We start from the raw sequence: 20,756 nt of genomic DNA on the forward strand, positions 1-20,756 counted from the left end.
ATTTGTAAACAAGTATTGAAAGTCACAATTTAATTAATGATTATGTTGGTTTGTCCAAATACTTCTGAGACCCTAAAATTGGGGGGACCACATGTAAAAATGGGTGTAATTCCTACACCATTCACCCAATTTGGATGTAACTACCCTCACATTAAATATGACAGTCTACACTTAAGGCACATCTTGATTTTTTCCTTTAAAATCCATTGTGGTGGCATACAGAGCCAAAATGTTGAAAATTGTGTCACTGTCCAAATAGTTATGGGCCTAACTGTATCTTTCTCTCTCTCTCTCTCTCTCTCTCTCTCTCTCTCTTAATCCTATGCACCCTGCTTTTCCATACTATCTTTGCAATTATGTATTGTCCATTTACATTTTATTAATAAACATATATCCTATTTGAACAAAACAGCCTCAAGGTCAATTCATGCAGATCAACCTCACCACTAATCTGAATTCATATTAGTAAAAATATTGTAGTAACTTGCGTATCAACCTGGTCTTGTTTTCAGAGGACTTGACCGATGTGGGTTATATGTATGGGGGTCACTAGATAACAGGACCTTATTCAGCAATTATTATTTCTTCTGATATTGATACCAGATAAAACGAAAACCGTAGTTTAAACTCCTCAGACAATTGAAAGTACTTACTAATAAAACAATAACTGTAATGATAAATTAAAACAATTTGTCCATTTCAACATTTTGGCTGTGTCTTATCAGATCAGCATCCGTTCATTAAATTAGTTACAGCTGCTTGGAGTAACGATGGACACACAGGTGAGGAACATAAAATCTCTTCAACCTTAATCCTAATGATATTACTAAATGTACTTTGTTAACTACTGCTAGCTTTATCAACACAGGAACTGTAGAATATTAAATAATTTCAATAATAAACTAAGCCCTGCTTTAGATACAATCTCCATCAAGCACCAGAGAAATTAAACCAAAGAAACGCTCACCATGATTAAACGAGCTCAATCGCTCACTTAAGAACATAAGAAAGTTTACAAATGAGAGGAGGCCATTCGACGCATCATGCTCGTTTGGTGTCCATTAGTACATACACCAATCAGCCATAACATTATGACCACCTGCCTAATATTGTGTTGGTTCCCCTTTTTTGCCTCCAAAACAGCCCTGACCCGTTGAGGCATGGACTCCACTAGACCTCTGAAGGTATGCTGTGGTATCTGGCACCAAGACGTTAGCAGCAGATCCTTTATGTCCTGTAAGTTGCGAGGTGGGGCCTCCATGGATCGGACTTGTTTGTGCAGCACAGCTCACAAATGCTCGTTTGGATTGAGACAGGCTACGTCTACGGCTACGGCTACATAGCCCCATACACAACAAACTGCGATGCACTGTGTGTTCTGACACCTTTCTATCAGAACCAGCATTAACTTTTCAGCAACTTGAGCTATAGTAGCTCGTCTGTTGGATCGGATCACACGGGCCAGCCTTCACTCCTCACATGCATCAATGAGCCTTGGCCACCCATGACCCTGTCACTGGTTCACTGCTTTTCCTTCCTTGGACCACTTTTCAAAGGTACTGACCACTGCAGACTGGGAACACTGCACAAGAGCTGCAGTTTTGGAGATGCTCTGACCCAGTCGTCTAGCCATCACAATTTGGCCCTTGTCAAAGTCGCTCAGATCCTTATGCTTGCCCATTTTTCCTGCTTCTAACACATCAACTTTGAGGACAAAATGTTCACTTGCTGCAAAATATATCCCACACACTGACAGGTACCATGATAACAAGATTATCAGTGTTATTCACTTCACCTGTGACTGGTCATAATGTTATGGCTGATCCAAGGATCCTATCTAGTCTACTTTTCAGCTTCAACCATATTGCTGGATAGTTTGTTCCAGATTGTAACAACTCTGTGTGAAGAAGTGTCTCCTGTTTTCCATCTTGAATGCTTTGAAGCCCAATTCCTATTTGTGTCCCCGGGTCTGTGTGTCCCTGCTGATCTGGAAAACCTGATCTGGTTTGATGTGGTCCATGCCTTTCATGAGCTTGAAGACATAAATCAAGTCCCCACATAGTCTCCTCTGTTCCAGGGTGAAAAGGTTCAGTTCCCTCAGTCTCTCCGAATAGGACATTCTCTTCAAACCTGGAATAGGTCTGGTTTCTTGAAGTGTGGAGCCCAGAACTGTACACAGTATTCCAGATGAGGACTGACTATTGCATTGTACAGTCTTAACTTCCCTTGTTCTAAATTCTACACTTTTTACAATATACGCTAGCATTTTGTTTGCCTTTTTTATTGCTTCCCCACATTGTTTGGATGGGGAGAGTGAGGAGTCCACATAAACTCCTAGGTCTTTCTCATGCGTTACTTCATCTAGTCCTATTCCTCCCATAGTGTAATTATAGTGGACATTCTTATTACTTGCATGTAATACCTTGCAATTGTGCACATTGAATTTCATCTGCCAGGTGTCAGCCCACACCTGAATATTATCTAAGTCCCATTGAATAACCTGACCTGCCGAGACTGTATCTGCTGAGCCACCTATTTTGATATCATCTGCAAATTTGACAAGTTTGCTAACTATAGACCCGGGGACACAAATACATTAATTGGGGGTAGGTAGACAAAAGCTAGTTAAAGCAGCTGTTGAGACCAAGAGGTAAACAGATGTATTTACAAGTTGCCACAGAGAGACACAGGAAAGTACAGGTGGGAGGCAGCCATCTTGTTGTTTGACTAGTTTCAGACCAGTCTTAGCATTGCTCATTTTGTATGTAGTTTGCCTAAATTTAATTCAATTCAGTTCAGCTGCTGTGTTGGTGAAAGTAAACAGTCCTAGACAAAATCTCCCTTCTACAACCTATCAGGAATTCTGTTGCAGGAGCCAGGTGTGGGCAGTTAGGTGTGAATTGGGGGTAGGTAGACAAAAGGGTACATCTGCACTGTATTAGGGATATAGAAGAATTGGTCAATCAGCCCATGAGAGAGATGGTGTGCACACCAAAACCTAGATGAATTGAGACCTCAGAGCAGGACAGCGTAAAGAACTGCTGGGTTACAGTAGGTCGTAACTGCAGAAAAGGGCATGCACAACCCCTAGAGACACCCTAAGAGCTAGAATTGCCCAACAGGTTCCAACTGCTGGACAGCCAGTTGGCCTGGTGCTCAGGTTGCAGATCTCCCTAAACTAGTAGATGGGCTACTGGTTAAAGCCGCGGGGAATCCACTGGTCATGGTCCACATTGAAACCAATGACATAGGAAAAGGCAGGATAGAGGTTCTGCAAGACAAATTTAAAGAGTTAGGAACAAAACTAAAGAGCAGAACCTCCACGATAGTTTTCTCTGAAATACTTCCAGTACCACATGCCAGGCCAGGGAGACAGGCAGAGATTAGAAAGTTTAACACATGGTTGAAATCTTGGTGTAGGGAAGAGGGGTATAGGTTTATGGAGCATTGGTCTTTCTTCTGGGATAGATGGGACCTGTACAAACTGGACGGTCTACATCTAAACAGAAGGGGGGCTAATGCATTGGGATAGTGTATAGGCAGAGAAATTGAGAATCATTTAAACTAGGTACCAGGGGGGCAGGGAGCTCTGACAATGGGAGATGTTCCTCTAAGGAAAGAACACAAACGGAACCTGCTAGTAGGAAAGTCCTGAAATGTTTGTACGTCAATGCCAGGAGTATAAGGAATAAGATGTTGGACTGCCAGTACTGTAGCTTCTAGGTCTAACATCTCCTTCCTTATACTCCTGGCATTGAGGTACAAACATCTCAGGACATTCCTACTAGCAGTTTGTCTTTTGTTTTCTTTCCTTAGTGGAGCATCTCCCATTGTCAGAGCTCCCTGCCCTCATGGTACCTAGTTTAAATAATTCTCAATTTCTCTGCTTAACTCTTTGAATTTGTCTTGCAGAAACTCTGTCCTACCTTTTCCTATGTCATTGGTTCCAATGTGGACCATGACCAGTGGATTCCCCCCGGCTTTGGCCAGTAGCCCGTCTACTAGTTTAAGGAGATCTGCAACCTGAGCACCAGGCAGGCAAGATACCATGTGGGTCTCCTTATCACTAGAACACACTGTGTGATCTGCACCGTGGTGCTCTGGTGCCCTCCCATCACCCTCTGAGCTGTCACTGTCCAACTCGGTGTCCAGCAGTTGGAACCTGTTGGGCATTTCAAGTTCTTGGGAGTCTCTAGGGGTTGTGCTCACCCTTTTCTGCAGATACAACCTACTGTAACCCAGCAGTTGTCTACAATTTCCTGCTCTAAGGTCTCAGCTCTCCTATGTTTTGGAATGCACACATCTCTCTAATGGGCTGATTGGCCAATTCTTACAGATCACTAACACAGCAACAAACTGAGCCTCAAGATGACGGACCTTGATTTCTAGGACATGCTGACAACATTCAAAAATTAAATCTTCTTGGATGAGTTCATCCAGGAAGGCAATCATTCTGCAAACCTGACACTGTAGTTGCCACATGCTTCTGAATTTTGCAAGTTCTATCTTTTTTTTTCTTCTTTTGATCTCGTGGTTTCTGTCCCCTTGTCAACTACTTTTTTTTTTTTTTACCGAAAAACAGCACAGCTCTTTCTCAACAGCTGCTTTATGTACCCTTTTGTCTACCTGCCCCCAATTCACACCTAACTGGCTCCACCTGGAACAGAATTCCAGCTAGTCCTTGACTAAATCACCTTTCTTCAACCTATTTACTTTCACCAACTTAGCAGCTGTACTGAATTGACTTAAATTAAGGCAAACTACAGACAAGATTAACTTCAATTAAGGCAAAGTTAAAACAAAATTAGAAATGCTAAGACTGTCTGAAACTAGGAACACAACAAGATGGCTGCCTCTCACTTGTACTGTCCTGTGTCTGTCTATGGCAACTTGTAAATCCTTCTGTTAAAACAGCATGATGTATATATGATCTTAAATGGATAACCATAAAACTAGAGGTCATCCACATGGCATGAAATAACAGTATAATAAGATTTAAGTAGGCCCTATCCTCTGCTAAGTCTACCTACTACACGAATTTAATAGACACATGAGAATAACCTATGCTTTCTTTTTGTGACACTTACTAATCAGCAAGTAGATCCTTCACAGGTCATCACTCTCACTATCACCTGCAGTGACTTTATGGATAATTTAAATTGCAAAGTCAACGACATTAGAATACAGAATAGGAAACATACACAAAAACTATAGCCAATGTGTGCAGTCCTTCTGTCACTGCCTACCTTGGACTTGATTAACACAGTAAATCCACAACCTGCGCACTAGACCTTATACCCATTAAACTGTTCAAGAAATATCTGCCACTACTTATTCACCTAATACACAATATTATGAATGCTTCTTTATCCTCAGGATCTGTTCCTGAATTGTTTAAAACAGCTGTAATTAAACCAATTAATAAAAAAACTAATGATGACCCTAATTCACTTAAACACTACCGACTATGTAAAATCCTCCCTTACTTTCTAAGGTTCTAGTGAAAGTAGTTGCAAACCAAATGTAAACTTTTTGAACTACTAATAATATTTATGAAAATGTTCAATTAGGCTTCCTCTCTGGCCATAGTACTGAAACAGCCCTATTAAAAGTATTAAACAACCTGTTTCAGTTTTCTGATTTAGGGCATGTCACTGTTATTATTTTACTCGACTTAAGTGCAGCTTTTGACACAACTGACCACCGAATCTTGATACACCGCTTAGAAACCGCTGGGTCTATTTTCCATGTTCTCTCCTGTTTTAAATCATATCTAAACAGACTCCAATATGTACATATTAATGAAAACTGCTCAAATGTAACTGAGGTTAAGTACGGAGTACCACAGGGATGAGTCCTCAGACGTATAGTTTTTTCATTATACATGCTCCCTTTAGATTATATTATTTGACAACATCATTTTAACTTTCACGGCTATGGAGATGACACAATTATATTTGTCAGTAAACATAACATATTTTACTGACAAATATAATACAACATATATAATACAATAGCCATACAAACACTAATCTGCTGTCTGTCCGAGATTTAAAACTTGGATGACAAGTCATTTCCTCATGCTTAATTCTGAAAAATTCTGAAGCTTTAATTATAGGGAAAAAAAAATGCACTGAAAAAACTGTGTAATAATAACTTTAATTTCATCACTAAAGAGACAGGGCATAACCTGGGTGTCATCTGCAACCCTAATCTATCCATTTGAATTACACATTCAGAATGTGTCGAGATCTTCCTTTCTCCATATTAGAAACATTGTTAAATTAAGACAATTCCTACACCCATTTGTTACCTCTAGATTAGATTACTGTAATGCCATTCTATCAGGTAGCACTATTTCTGCACAGTTAGTTCAAAATGCTGCTACAAAAATCCTAACTAAAACAAAAAATATGATCATATCACTCCAGTATTAGCTTATCTTTATCTGCTCCCAGTGATAGACAGATAGATTTTAAAGTTCTCATATTAGCATTTAAAGCCTTAAAGGGACTGACACCTCCCTACTTCAAAAATCTTATTGAATACACTCCAGCCATTGAGATCCAAGGAAACCGCAGGTGGCAGAGCATTTAGTTATAGGACCCCAAAATTATGGAATGATATTCAAGCCCATGTAAGAGATGCCCCCTCTGTCTTGAGTCTTTAAATCACGGCTGGAGACTCATCATGTTAGTCTCCCATGGATATATATTTTGTGTGTGTATATACAGACAGGTGTCAAATTAAAGGAAAAACCTGAATAAATGAGTGGAGGAATATAACAAATGCAGATGCCTCCAAACAGGTTTACTACATGATACAATTAAGCAATTAACATGCTATCATGCTCTGTGGCATGTATAAAACTGCTGAGCAGGCCCAGTTGACCATGATTTTGGATCAAGATGACAAGAGGAAAGGATTTAAGTGATTTTGAAAGAGGGGTCATTATTGGGGCACGAATGGCAGGAGCTTCAGTCACAAAGACTGCTCAACTGGCTAGTGTTTCAATAGGAACACTGACTAAAGTTACATCTGCACTTAAATAGGGTTGGAAATTGTGGTCGAAAGCGCATATTCGATGAACGTGATGCTCATGCATTACTGTGATATGTAAGGAAAAACAGAGCTCTTTCCCAGGTAACTGAGAACACGAACAATCTGTCGAGAACTACACAGAGAGGGATATTATAGTAGGGTTGCAGTGCAAGGCACATTGAAGATGTGCTGGCGGCTTGTGTTGTTAATGTTGTGCTATGTTTATGTTATTGTGATGCACAAATAAGGTTATATTTTCAAATACAAACCTTTGATTCACATACAAATTATGGAAAATTGAGAATATCAAATACTGGTGAAAATACATAATGGAAGTATTTTCAAATACATATCAATATTTTATTATCAAATATAGTCAATTAGTAATCGTCATAAAATCTGTATTTGATTAAAAATACAGAAATACAAATACATATACTGTTGTAGAATCATTGGTCAGGCTTTGAATCTGAAGGAAAATTAAGACCAAAGAGCATTCTACAGAAGTTAAAGTAATACAAAAGCATAGATTAAGAAAAGGGTACAACATAATAGTGAGCACAGTTGGATCAATAATCAGTGGAAGCTGCATCACACCACCCAGACACTGCCAAGAAGAGGCTGTCCCTCAAAACTTGACGCTCAGACAAGAAGTAGACTTGTGAGAGAAGCCACAGAGAGGCCAACAAATCACTTTGAAGAAGTCACAAAATCCGGTGGGTGGGAGTGGAGTAATGGTGCACCAGTCAACCATATCAAGAGCTCTGCATAACACTGGCCTGTATAGGACGGTGGCAAGAAAGAAGCCTGTACCATCTGAAATCACGTCTGGAGTTTCCCAGTAAGCATGAGAGTGACCCAGCTGCAATGTGGGAAAATGTTTTGTGGTCAGATGAGACCAAGATATAGCTTTTTGGCCAAAATTCAATGTGAAAACCTAATCTCAATCCTACTGAGAATCTGTGGCAGTATTTGAAAATTACGGTTCACAAACGTCCAATCAACCTGAACAACCTGGAGCAAATCTGACAAGAAAATTGGCTAAAATTCCTCCAACACTGTGTGCAAAACTGGTACATACCTACCTCAAAAGACTTAAAGCTTAAAACCAATGTCACCTTACAATACATTGATTTTGAGTTTCAGTGTTTAATTTTTTAATAAATAATCAAACCGAACAAAATTGAAATGTACCATTTGTAATTCAGTAATATGAGGCAATTGGTCAGGGGTCTGAATACTTTTCAAAGGCACTGTTTGTGTAAATATATATAGATATACATAGTAGCCTTCATATGTATGCAGTAATTGTTTACTTTTTTTATTAGAATTTTGCATTTTCTTCATCAATTGTATGAATATTGCATATATCTACATCTATATCTATATATATGCATCAACAGCACATGAATAAACGATGTTCAAATGTATTCAGACCCCTAGAATAAGTAGTTTGTGAATCCACTTTGGCTTTGATAACATGGCAATTTCTGCAGCATTTTAATCAGCATTAGAAGATTCATATCCATTCATAAAAAGTAAAACATTATATAAATTACATATGTTTTTCAAAAGAATCTGAATGTCTTTACCTTCTCGTTCAGAAAGGTCTGATGTATCGAAACTGTCCACAGTTGCATACATTGGTCTGATTAAAAAAAAAAAAAGTGTTAGGAGAAATGTCCTGCAGTTTATTAAGTATATAACCTCAAGAGACCTAATGCTTTTATGTATCAAAAACTAGATTAAGTTATATTTTTCAAAGATAGTGTCCTTCAAAGACTACACTTGTCAAAAGTATAATGTGAGAAACAGCTTACTCATTTTGTGTATGAGTACTACTTGTCAGTTTAACATAAGTCTTTGGGAACCATCCTTGTTCTCCATTAAGCTCGCCAAGCCACCAGTTCTCCTGCTGTTCCAGCACTGTGATGAGATCATCCTTAGAGAAGTTCAAGTGATTATCAGTTTTTGCAGTCCAAGAACAGAGAGCTTGTGCCTGAAGGTTACTAGATCCCTGTACAGGAGAGGGGTGGGGGGGAACAACAACAAAGAATAATGTACTGAAGCATAAACAACAATAACAGAAGATTTTCAATCAAACACTCAATGCTGATTCAAAGAGGAAACATGGAAATTGCATTGGGACTGGGAAAAAAACTATTGATTCTTTGAGAGCTGGGATCTATTTTCCAGCAAGGGATATCTGTAGAGCCCAGGCTTATGAGAACAGAGCCTACTTAGTCAGAAACAAATACAAGATTTTTCAATCTAGAACACAACAGAGATGGTGATTTACATTATTACAGTGAATTACATGTACAATGGCTCTCAAAAGTATTCACCTCTCCTGGACTTTTCCACAATTCATTGTGGTGAATACTTTTGAGAGCCACTGTAATTTACATTTAATTTATAATTCTCCAAATAAATCTTCAAAACAAATATGGATTTTTGAGAAAATATGCTACAAATCATGGAAGACTAACACATATCCAAGGCAGTCCTAAACCACATCAAGTTGTAGGGAAACTTAATTGGCTTCCCTTTAGGGGCTGATTCCCAAGGATGTATTCATAAACGAATAATGATGTTTGGAGATCAATATCTTATTAGATATTAAGAAATAAAGATAGCCAATTTGCAGGAAAAGGAAAAGTATAACAAGCAACAGCAAGTTTGAAAAATAATAAACAGAAAACTTGAAGATAAAATCTAAAGATTTCAGTAAAACATTGAATCACCATAATTAAAAATGTGTAATATAAATGCTGCTTGTTATTTGGAACACCTACCTGTCCTGGGTCAGCTGACACTGATCCTAAGGGATGTGTCGGAGTGAAAGCTGAGTTCTGTCCTGCCATGCTAGGCACAAAATTCTGAGTCTGCTGGAAACTGGACTCCTGCTCAGGTTTACTTAGAGGACACACAGAAAATATTTGTGATTTTACATAATATGCAATAAAGGCATTGTATTTATTTAAATAGTTTCAAATGTGTTGGTTGCTATGTCTTATGTCACAAAAATAACTTGTGGTACCCTGAAATAGAGATGTTGCATTATCCACTATAAGGCAGAACAGCATAGTTTGGCCTGGACCTGAATTTTTGTAGTTAGAGCACAGAATAACCTTAGTCCTGCTCTCTGAGAAAAAAAAAAAAAAAAAAAAACATATTCCCACAGGGTCTGTAATTCAGAAATCCTACTGAAAAACCTTTTAGAGAAGTGAAAGGCTTTGAAGTACAGAAAATAGAACCGTTATTAAGAGCTCAGAAGAATCACATGTGGGGGCAATCTTGCAGTGAGATTTAAAGTTTTTATCAAAACAATTACAGCTTTTATAGATGGATTATAGATTCAAATGATGTATGGTACTACAACAGGTATCCAATTACAAAATTACAAAAATAAAAGTGTGGGCTGTACATCCATGGGTGTTTCCTCCTCATTATGGAAACGGGTGTCTACCTGTTATTGCATTAAAAATGTCCAATCTCATGGTTTTTAACAATGTAACAATGGAATACGATGTGATATCTTCAGCCTTGAGTGAAGAAACAGGAAGTCCACAAAGGATGCTGCAAGAGGAACTTCTGGAGGATAAGCCCTCGTAAAAACAGCCTTGCTAGCATTTGTTTGTTTGACCCTTAATATGTTAAGAAAAATAATTTCAGTTAATATTAATCATTACACTGGTTTCTTTACCTCCTAACCAATGTGATGGCCAACAGCTAAATGGTCTTGAAGGAAAGGAAATTAAATTGAGCAAGTCTGGTGGGAATGTGGAAGAATGTGGAAGTAGGTGTCCTTCAGACCAGTGGTTTTCAAACTTTTTTTCCGGTGACCCCCATTTTTTGAATGACAAACCTTCGCGACCCAACTAACAATGACTACACAAAAAAGCACTGAACATGAAATCAGACAAATTCTATATGCCTCAATTTCTCATTATGTATAATATTGTTATTATATTACCAGACTATTCATTTTCTCTCATTAAGGAGGGTTGCTACCTGGCCCCACAATCCCAGACACTTTTAAACAGAACAGGATTTTAAAATTGCTGCTAAATTTAAATAAATTCACGTGTTAAATATTTCTGCCCATTTGCTAAAATGAATCATATTGCTGAATTGCTGTGCTCAACAGACAAGTCATTGTGATCAGTTCAACGTCCTGCCTCCAAAAAACTGAGCAATGTTACTGATTGGGAGAATATATACACGTTATGGCAATTTAATCTTAACAAACCAAAAGTCTATTAGTATTAGACTGTGTTAGTGTCTGCAAATAAATACATGAAATATTAGTATTTGTAAATCATACGACCTTATTTTGGCAAATATATACACAAATTCATATACCTTCCTAACTGAGAAATGTATTCTTCTGTTAAAGGACTTAAGGAGACAGCTTTAAAGTTCTGTGTTTTATGATATAGGCCTGTGCTCACCAAAATAGGACAGATAAGACATCCATGCTGGAAGACCGCCCCAACTGACAAATGCCCCATCTCCACAGAGACTAGCACCAAATTCCAATTGAAGATTTATTTTGTGAAACACAGACATTCAAGGTACTTTATATATTCCATAAACCAGAGCAACAAACCCAAATACAAACGACATGCTGGTAACAGAAGTGTTACCCAGTTTCTTCCTCAGTATGATAAAAACAATAAAAGGTGACTTAAAGCTAATGTAATGACACTTAAGTAAGTCTACCTCAGCACCAAAACATGCTCAAGCCATGTTTGGTCTTAAAAGAAAGAGCACTAGCTAAAACAACCATTGGACCATTTATATTTCACATACCATGCAACATTAACATTTGGTAAGAGAATTATTCACACATCCTAATTGATCCTCCACTGACATGGACATCAGACCAGGCCCCCCCTGGAATTCCAAGAAAACTCAAATGTAACATTACTGAGAAAGAACACCTGGCTTGTTTGGTATCAACTGTAAGGTCATGCTTTGAGGGACTTGAAAATGTATTTGATAGAACTAAAACTTTACAATATAGAGAGTTAGAAACTCTAGGTAACATTTTAACCATTTTCACATTCTTCAAAAGCCAACACACCCCCAATACGCATTCTGTAGGAATCAAGGGAGAGGAATGGCAAAGACTGAAAACCAAAAGTTAAAACTAACAATTCGGAGTGGCACAATTGGGAGTGGTACAATTTGGAGTGGAGTGGAACAACCTGGGAGAAGAAACCAAGGAGATGAAATCCAGGAAGACTGAACGGAACCAGAACCAGAACTTCTCCACCAAAAACCTGAAAGCTTTGCAACCGTCCTCAAGTCGACGCAGTCTGCCAGCCCTCCCTGCAATCGAACATCTGCATAACTGAATCTCAGTAAACCACACAGGTAATATATTTTGTGTACTAAATCACAATTATATTAAACCTAGTTGTGTATGAGATAAAAATTGTAGGAACGGGCAGAGTAATCATAATACTTATTTAGTTTACGTGTTTTGTGCCTTGAGTCAAAACTTGATTATTGGATAGATCTCCTCTCACTCTGACCCCGTTCACACTTGCGGTTTTAGGAGGCCTAAGTGCGTTCACATATGCGGGCGAAAAGAAGGCCGAAACGAAATGCATGGTGGGAATTAAACAAATCTGCTCAAACAAACCAGTTACGCATGACATTAGGTATGCTGACAGGTGTATGCAATTTATTTATAATCACTACTTATTAATACTGATATATATATATAGGCTATTGATCGGTTCTATATTTTCTTTGAAAGTAATCTTAAACCTTTGCAGCCAAAGCTTTCTAATATAAGTTAAAAATGTGCTGTGCCCCATGCAATCCAAGCTGCTGCTCATTATTTCTTCTCAGAGTTCCTTGGAAAAACTTGCAAACTTTTCTCTGGACTCCACCACGTTTGTCGTCATTTTTAAAGTTTGATCTTTGCATTTCTTTTAATCAGACACGCAAGTCTCTGGGGGCATGGCCAAGGCCGCCGTGTTAATATTCACATTTAGGTTGCCTTTCGGCCACCTCAAAAGATTTAGGCCGGGTCAAAAAGCTGCACCAGCCCCATCGTGCTCGTTTGCTGTCCATTAATAACTAAGTGATCCAAGGATCCTATCCAGTCTATTTTTAAATGTTCACAAATTTTCAGCATCTACCACATTGCTGGGGAGTTTACACAGAGAGTAGTCACTATCTGGAACAAAGAAGCATCTCCTGCTTTCCATTTTGAATGCCTTGCGGCCCAATTTCCATTTGTGTCCCCGGGTGCGTGTGTTCCTGCTCATCTGGAAAAGCTCCTCTGGTTTGATGTGGTCGATGCCCTTCATGATTTTGAAGACTTGGATCAAGTCCCCACGTAGTTTCCTCTGTTCCAGGGTGAAAAGGTTCAGTTCCCTCAGTCTCTGAAGGAAATTCCCTTCAGACCTGGAATAAGTCTGGTTGCTCTCCTCTGAACTGCCTCTAGAGCAGCAATATCTTTCTTGAAGTGTGGTGCCCAGAACTGTACACAGTATTCCAGATGAGGTCTAACTAGTGCATTGTACAGTCTTAACATTACTTCCCTTGTTTTAAATTCTACACTTTTGACAATATACCCTAGCATTCTGTTTGCCTTTTTTATTGCTTCCCCACACTGTTTGGATGGAGAAAGTGAGGAGTCCACATAGACTCCTAGGTCTTTCTCATGCGATACTTCATCTAGTTCTATTCCTCCCATAGTGTATTTATAGTGGACATTTTTGTTACCTGCGTGTATTACCTTGCACTTGTACACATTGAATTTCATCTGCCAGGTGTCAGCCCACAACTGAATGTTATCCGAGTCCCTTCGAATAGCCTGTGCTGCCGAGATTGTATCTGCTGAGCCACCTATTTTATCCCAGAGTCCAGATCATTAATATAGATTAGAAAAAGCAAAGGCCCTAGTACTGATCCCTGTGGAACTCCACTAACAACCTCACTCCAGTTAGAAGCGACTCCTCTAATCGACACCCTCTGTTTCCTATACTTCAACCAGTTCATAATCCATCTACTTACATTATCCTGAATGCCTACAGCTTCCAATTTGAGGATCAGTCTTTGGTGTGGAACCTTATCAACAGCTTTCTGAAAATCTAAGTATATCATATCATATGCTTTCACATGATCTAAAGCTGCCGTTGCGTGTTAAAAAAATTCTAATACATTAGTCAGACATGATCTGCCTCGAATATGGTTTTCATTAAGATGCTCCTCTATTTTCTGTCTAAGCATTTTACAGGTGATGCAGGTGAGACTGATTGGTCTGTAATTTCCTGGCTCAGTTTTGTCCCCTTTCTTGTGGATTGGTGTGACATTTGCTGTCTTCCAGTCAGTTGACACATCCCCTGTTCTAAGTGTCATTTGGAATATTTGACTTATAAATAATTTCCCTCATTTCTTTAAATACTGTTGGAAATATACCATCTGGCCCAGGTAATTTGTTTGTTTTTAATTCTGCTAGTGCCTTTAGTACCTCCTCCTCCTCATTTATCCTGATCTCTCTTAGGATTTGCCTGGACTGGTTGTTAACCTGTGGCATGTCATCTGTCTTTCCTTTTGTAAAAACCTCTGTGAAATACTCATTTAGAACATTTGCTACATCTTGTTCGTTTTCCAAGATACTTCAATTTTTGCCCTTTATCTGTTTCACTTCCTCCCTTATTGTCCTCTTGCTGTTGTAGTATTGAAAAAAGCTCTTTGCATTAGTTTTAGCTCCAAGAGCTATGTTTCTTTCTATTTCCCTCTTTGCTTTCCTGATCCCTTTCTTAAGATCTCTTTGCAGCTCATATTCTATGTATTTTGTTTCATCTCCGTCCCTTTTGTATGCGCTATACAACATTTTCTTCCTCTTTATATTTTTTTGCATACCTCTATTAAACCATTTTGGCCACTGTTTTTTGGTCCTCAATTTGCTAAGTTTTGGTACAAATTTCTCCTGAGCCTCAAGTAGTATATTCTTAAAATATAACCATCCAATTTCAACTGAATCTGTATCTAGTGTGCTCCAGTTTACCTCTTCTAAGTACCGCATCATACCTTCAAGGTTTGCTTTTCTGAAATTGTAGACCATTGTTTTAGACTTGGTCCTTGTTATTTTGAAAGTATGCCTCAAAGCTAACCATGTTGTGATTAAAATTTGCCATTGGTTCTCTAACTAGTGTCCCTCTGACTCTATCTTGGTCATTTGAAAATATCAAGTCAATGCATGCACTCTCCCTGGTTGGTTCCCTGACAAATCGAGTTAGAAAGCAGTCATTTACCATCTCAACCATCTCTATTTCTGCTTCTGTAGTCCCCACTGGGCTTTCCCAGTCTATGTTTGGGAAATTGAAATCCCCCATTATAACAGCCACATCCTTGCTACATGCAGTCCTGATTACACTGTACAATGCAACATCTTGCTGAATATCTGATTTGGGTGGTCTGTAACACACTTCTACCACTAATCATCCAGATCTCGTTCAAAGATTGTTTCGTTACTGGGATCTAATTTGAGTTCTTCTGCCTCAATGTCATTTTTCACATATAATGCTACCCCACCTCCTCTTCGATTTTGCCTGTCTCTCCTAAACTGTGTGTATCCTTCTAACTTGTATTCATCCCCATCGTTTTCTATAAGCCATGTTTCTATCACTCCTACAACATCATAGTCACATGCCAGCACTGTGGCTTCTAAGTCCAACATCTTGTTCCTTATACTCCTGGCATTGAGGTACAAACATTTCAGGACTTTGCTACTAGCGGGTTCCCTTTGTTTTCTTTCCTTAGAGGAACATCTCCCATTGTCAGAGCTCCCTGCCCTCATGGTCCCTAGTTTAAATGATTCTCAATTTCTCTGGTTAACTCTTTAAATTTGTCTTGCAGAAACTCTGTCCTACCTTTCCCTATGTCATTGGTTCCAATGTGGACCATGACCAGTGGATTCCACCCGGCTTTGGCCCGTAGCCTGTCTACTAGTTTAAGGAGATCTGCAACCCGAGTACCAGGCAGGTAAGATACCATGTGGGTCTCCTTATCACTAGAACACACTGTGTGATCTACACCTCTAAGAATTGAGTCTCCTACTATAACTACTTCCCTCTTCTAGGGGGGAGTGGGTACCATGGTGGACTGGTGCTCAACTGCTCCCCCATCACCCTCTGAGCTGTCATTGTCCAACTCGGTGTCCAGCAGTTGGAACCTGTTGGGCAATTCTAGCTCTTGGGGTGTCTCTAGGGGTTGTGCACGCCCTGTTCTGCAGTTACGACCTACTGTAACCCAGCAGTTCTCTACGCTGTCCTGCTCGGAGGTCTCAACTCTCCTAGGTTTTGGTGTGCACACCATCTCTCTCATGGGCTGATTCACCAATTCTTCTATATCCCTAATACAGCGCAGATCAACAAGCTAAGCCTCAAGATCACGAACCTTGATCTCTAGAATTTCAACCTGTCGAAAAAGTTCACAAATGAAACCTTCTTGGATGAGTTCATCCAGGAAGGCAATCATTCTGCAAACCTGACACTGTAGTGGCAATTTAAAATACTTGCTAATAAAACAATAACAGTAAGGATAAATTGAAAACAATTTGTCCATTGCAACATTCTGCCTATATCAAATCAGCATCCTTTCTTTTAATTAAACTATTTACATATTACTATTACTATTATTATTATGATTAATAATTAAATACATTAAAGGTAATACTTTGTATTCATTATTATTTTAATTATAAAATTGTTTGCCATGCATGATAATTAAACACCATTATTACTCTTAGCTAAGCTTAGCTGGGCCTTTTGAGTCGCATAAACCACAGTTCCAGTGACTTTTGGAAAGCAAGCACTTGTTCCCAGGTGTGGAAAACATAATTATTCTGTCCTTGCAATCTCAAATTCAGTTCATTGAGGGATGACAAATATCCACAAGATTGATAGGATTAAACAAATCAGCCAGAAGGGACTATTTCTCAAGGAGTCATAAACCCTGGTAAGCGCTCTGCCTTTTGATAGCCAGCGCACATCTGTATGAAACAGTAAGTGGCAGTCTTCCGCCCCCATGTCAGCGCACAGAACAGCAAAAAGCCGGTTGTTCAGAGTGCTGCCTTTAATAAAGTTTACAACTATCTCAACTTCTTTAAGTACTTTTTCAAGATCAGGAGGTATACCTTTGGCTGCCAATGCCTCACGATAAATAAAGCAATGATTCCACATGATGTCCTGGCCAGCTGCCTCCGTGATCCTTTTCACAACTCCACTGTTTTTCCCCGTCATGTTCACGGCCCCATCACTCATTATTCCCTTGCATTGTGTCCAGGCCAGTCCACACTTAACAACCACGTAGTTATTAAATATTTGTTCACCTGTTGTACTGGTAGGTAGAGTAAAGCAGCACAGCAAATCCTTCCTCAAATTAATTTTCCCAGACATATCTCACATAAACTAACAAAGCTGCACAGTCTGAAATATCCCTGGCTTTAATCTGGAAATAAGATGCTCCTCGAGATTTCCAGAAGTGTCAATAATTCTACGAGAAATCGTATTGTCACTGACATTTTCTCTTTAGCTACACGGTATGAAACCATATAAGAGGCTAACTGTGATTTGTCATTCAATGTCACATAGAAGACATTGATGACTCTCATGAAGAGTCTGAGCTGCTAATTTAAACTCTTGTGCTTTCCTTTAAAAAAAAAAAGTCCAATGGCTTTCCTGTGATGTGCATCTAAATGCCTTTTTAATCTACATGGCTTCAAACTCTCGTTTGTAAGTTTCTCCTTACATACACTACTGTTTCCTTGTTCTCAAAAAGAAAAGCATCTTTTTTGTCCATTATAATAACATCAAATTGATCAGAAATACAGTGGAGAAATTGTTAATGTTGTGAATGACTATTGTAGCTGGAAATGGCTGATTTGTAATATCTACATAGGCATACAGAGGCTCATTATCAGTGGCAGGGTGGAGTAGTGGTTAGGGCTCTGAACTCTGGAGTGGAGGGCTGTGGGTTCAATCCCCAGGTGAGGGGGTACTGCTGTTGTACCCTTGACCAAGGTACTTTACCTAGATTAATCCAGTAAATGCCCAACTGTATAAATGAGTACAAATGTAAAAATAATGTGATATGTTGAAACAATTATAAGTCACCCTCCGTAAGGGTGTCTACTAAGAAATTGGGTAATAATAATCAGCAACCATCAGTCCTATGTTCCAATGGCATGTTGTGTTTGCTGATCAAAGTTTATAATTTTAAAAGACTAATTGATCATTAGAAAACCATTTTGCAAAAACAGCTGAAAACTGTTGTGCTGATTAAATAAGCAATAAAACTGGCCTTCTTTAGACTAATTGAGTATCTGGAGCATCAACAATTGTGGGTTCAATTACAGGCTCCAAATGGCCAAAAACAAAGAACTTCTTCTGAAACTCGTCAGTCTATTCTTGTTCTGAGAAATGAAAGCTATTCCATGCGAGAAATTGCCATGAAACTGAAGATCTCATACAACGCTGTGTACTACTCCCTTCACAGAACAGCACAAACTGGCTCTAACCAGAATAGAAAGAGGAGTGGGAGGCCCCGGTGCACAACTGAGCAAGAGGACAAATACATTAGAGTGTCTAGTTTGAGAAACAGACGCCTCACAGGTCCTCAACTGTCAGCTTCATTAAATAGTACCCGCAAAACACCAGTCTCAACGTCAACAGTGAAGAGGCGACTCCAGGATGCTGGCCTTTTAGGCAGAGTTGCAAAGAAAAAGGCGTATCTCAGACTGGACAATACAAAGAAAAGATTAAGATGGGCAAAAGAACACAGACACTGTACAGAGGAAGACTTGAAAAAAGTGTTATGGACAGACTAATCTAAGTTTGAGGTGTTCGGATCACAAAGAACATTTGTGAGATACAGACCAAATTAAAAAATGCTGGAGGAGTGCTTGACGCCATCTGTCAAGCATGGTGGAGGCAATGTGATGGTCTGGGGGTGCTTTGGTGGTGGTAAAGTGGGAGATTTGTACAAAAGGGATGTTGAAGAAGGAAGGCTATCACTCCATTTTTGCAACACCATGCCACACCCTGTGGACGGCGCTTGATTGGAGCCAATTTCCTCCTACAACAGGACAATGACCTAAAGCACAGCTCCAAACTATGAAAGAACTATTTAGGGAAGAAGCAGTCAGCTGGTATTCTGTCTATAATGGAGTGGCCAGCACAGTCACCGGATCTCAACCCTATTGAGCTGTTGTGGGAGCAGCTTGACCGCATGGTACGTAAGAAGTGCCCATCAAGCCAATCCAACTTGTGGGAGGTGCTTCAGGAAGCACGGGGTGAAATCTCTTCAGATTAGAATCTGAATGCCAAAGGTCTGCAAAGCTGTAATTGCTGCTAATGGAGCATTCTTTCAAACTCATTTCAAGTATGTGTTCATGTGACCCCAAACTTGCCTGAAGCCTGAAGGGGACACCGTTATGTATTTGTTTTGCAACCCCCCCTCCACACATACACACACACACACACAATACATGTTTCTCGAGATGACTGAGCATTTCTGTTTTTAAATGTAGCATAAAAATACAAATTTGCATTTGCGCTGTCATTTACTAACTCAACAAAGGCTTTCTATAAAGACATGGATCTCGTTCTGCAGTTCACAAACTCTCCAGTACTGTGCCCGCACTAAGCCACTGTATTCATGGTTCCTAGCCAGTTAACTGAGCCGCTCCGAGAGACGAGTAGAGATGGCTAATACTGCGAAGATCCAAATTGTTCTTTTAAATATAATTTGCTTAGTATTTCAAAAACTTCACCAGTAGCCCATGCATAGGAATCAGACATAACAGCTCCTCTCAATTAAACTTACCATCCAAAAGCACTTTTCTCAATGGAATTAGTTTGACCAGCTCTATGGTAGATATTATTTTTAGTTTCTTCCATCATGATTTAGCATATCTAGTATAGCACACAATTTTAAAAGCTCAGTTTCAGAGAAAGGCTTTTTGCGTTTTGCAAGACACAAAAGGATGCTGCTGTTGCATGTTCCTGGATAGATCTGGTTTTATGAATCACCAGGACACAGTTGTGGCATAAAGAAATTAAGCTTTCTATTGTATCTTTGTGTGCGTTTGACTTAGGAGAGAAGTTTTGTTAAAGATGCAATGCTTAGTATCAGATTGTGTACACAACACACACATTGGTTTTGCATTATCATTTCTGAGCAGAACAAAGTAAAAATTATGTGTTCAGTCTGTTTTCGCTGTCTGCTTTGCGCTTTTAGATATATACATTTATTCATTGAGAGTTCTTACAATTGATGCAATTGGAACTCTTCAAATAAACTGCAGGTGACAAAGTGTAAACTTGTTGCTTATTATTTTTCTCACAAGACTTGAATAAAGATGTTTCTAATGAAGTGAGGATGTGGTTGCGAGGAGAGTTATGCATTACCCAACATTAAAAAAAATAAGTCTATCCTCCGTTTGATACTTTCTTCTTAATCTGTATTGCTTTTTTTGTAATTTCACATCACCATCTGAATATTCTCAAACATTAAAAAACAATAACAATGGGTATTACATTGCAGATTTGCCACTGTGTTCTACCGCTCTCATGCTCTTTCTGAATTGTAGCTCTGCAAATACCTTTTCATGAGTATACAAGATGTGAAGCCGTTTTACCCATACTGCGTAATGGAACATCTTGCAATTGAAAGGGAATAAATGA

General features: G+C 39.0%; 1 protein-coding gene across 6 annotated transcripts in view; it reads right to left on the reverse strand.

The window, feature by feature from the left end:
• LOC136738487 (intersectin-2) overlaps positions 1 to 20,756 on the reverse strand; it is a 235,780-nt gene that overhangs the window by 50,894 nt on the left and 164,130 nt on the right. For all 6 annotated transcript variants that reach the window (XM_066698568.1, XM_066698407.1, XM_066698655.1 and 3 more), the window contains 3 exons: positions 9,837 to 9,957; positions 8,862 to 9,058; positions 8,634 to 8,689 (listed from right to left, as the gene is read on the reverse strand). In XM_066698568.1, the coding sequence (XP_066554665.1) occupies positions 8,634 to 8,689; positions 8,862 to 9,058; positions 9,837 to 9,957 (374 nt within the window). The remainder of the gene's footprint in view (positions 1 to 8,633; positions 8,690 to 8,861; positions 9,059 to 9,836; positions 9,958 to 20,756) is intronic.

This window comes from Amia ocellicauda, chromosome 1 (genome assembly GCF_036373705.1).
Source record: "Amia ocellicauda isolate fAmiCal2 chromosome 1, fAmiCal2.hap1, whole genome shotgun sequence".
Classification (NCBI taxonomy): Eukaryota; Metazoa; Chordata; class Actinopteri; order Amiiformes; family Amiidae; genus Amia; species Amia ocellicauda.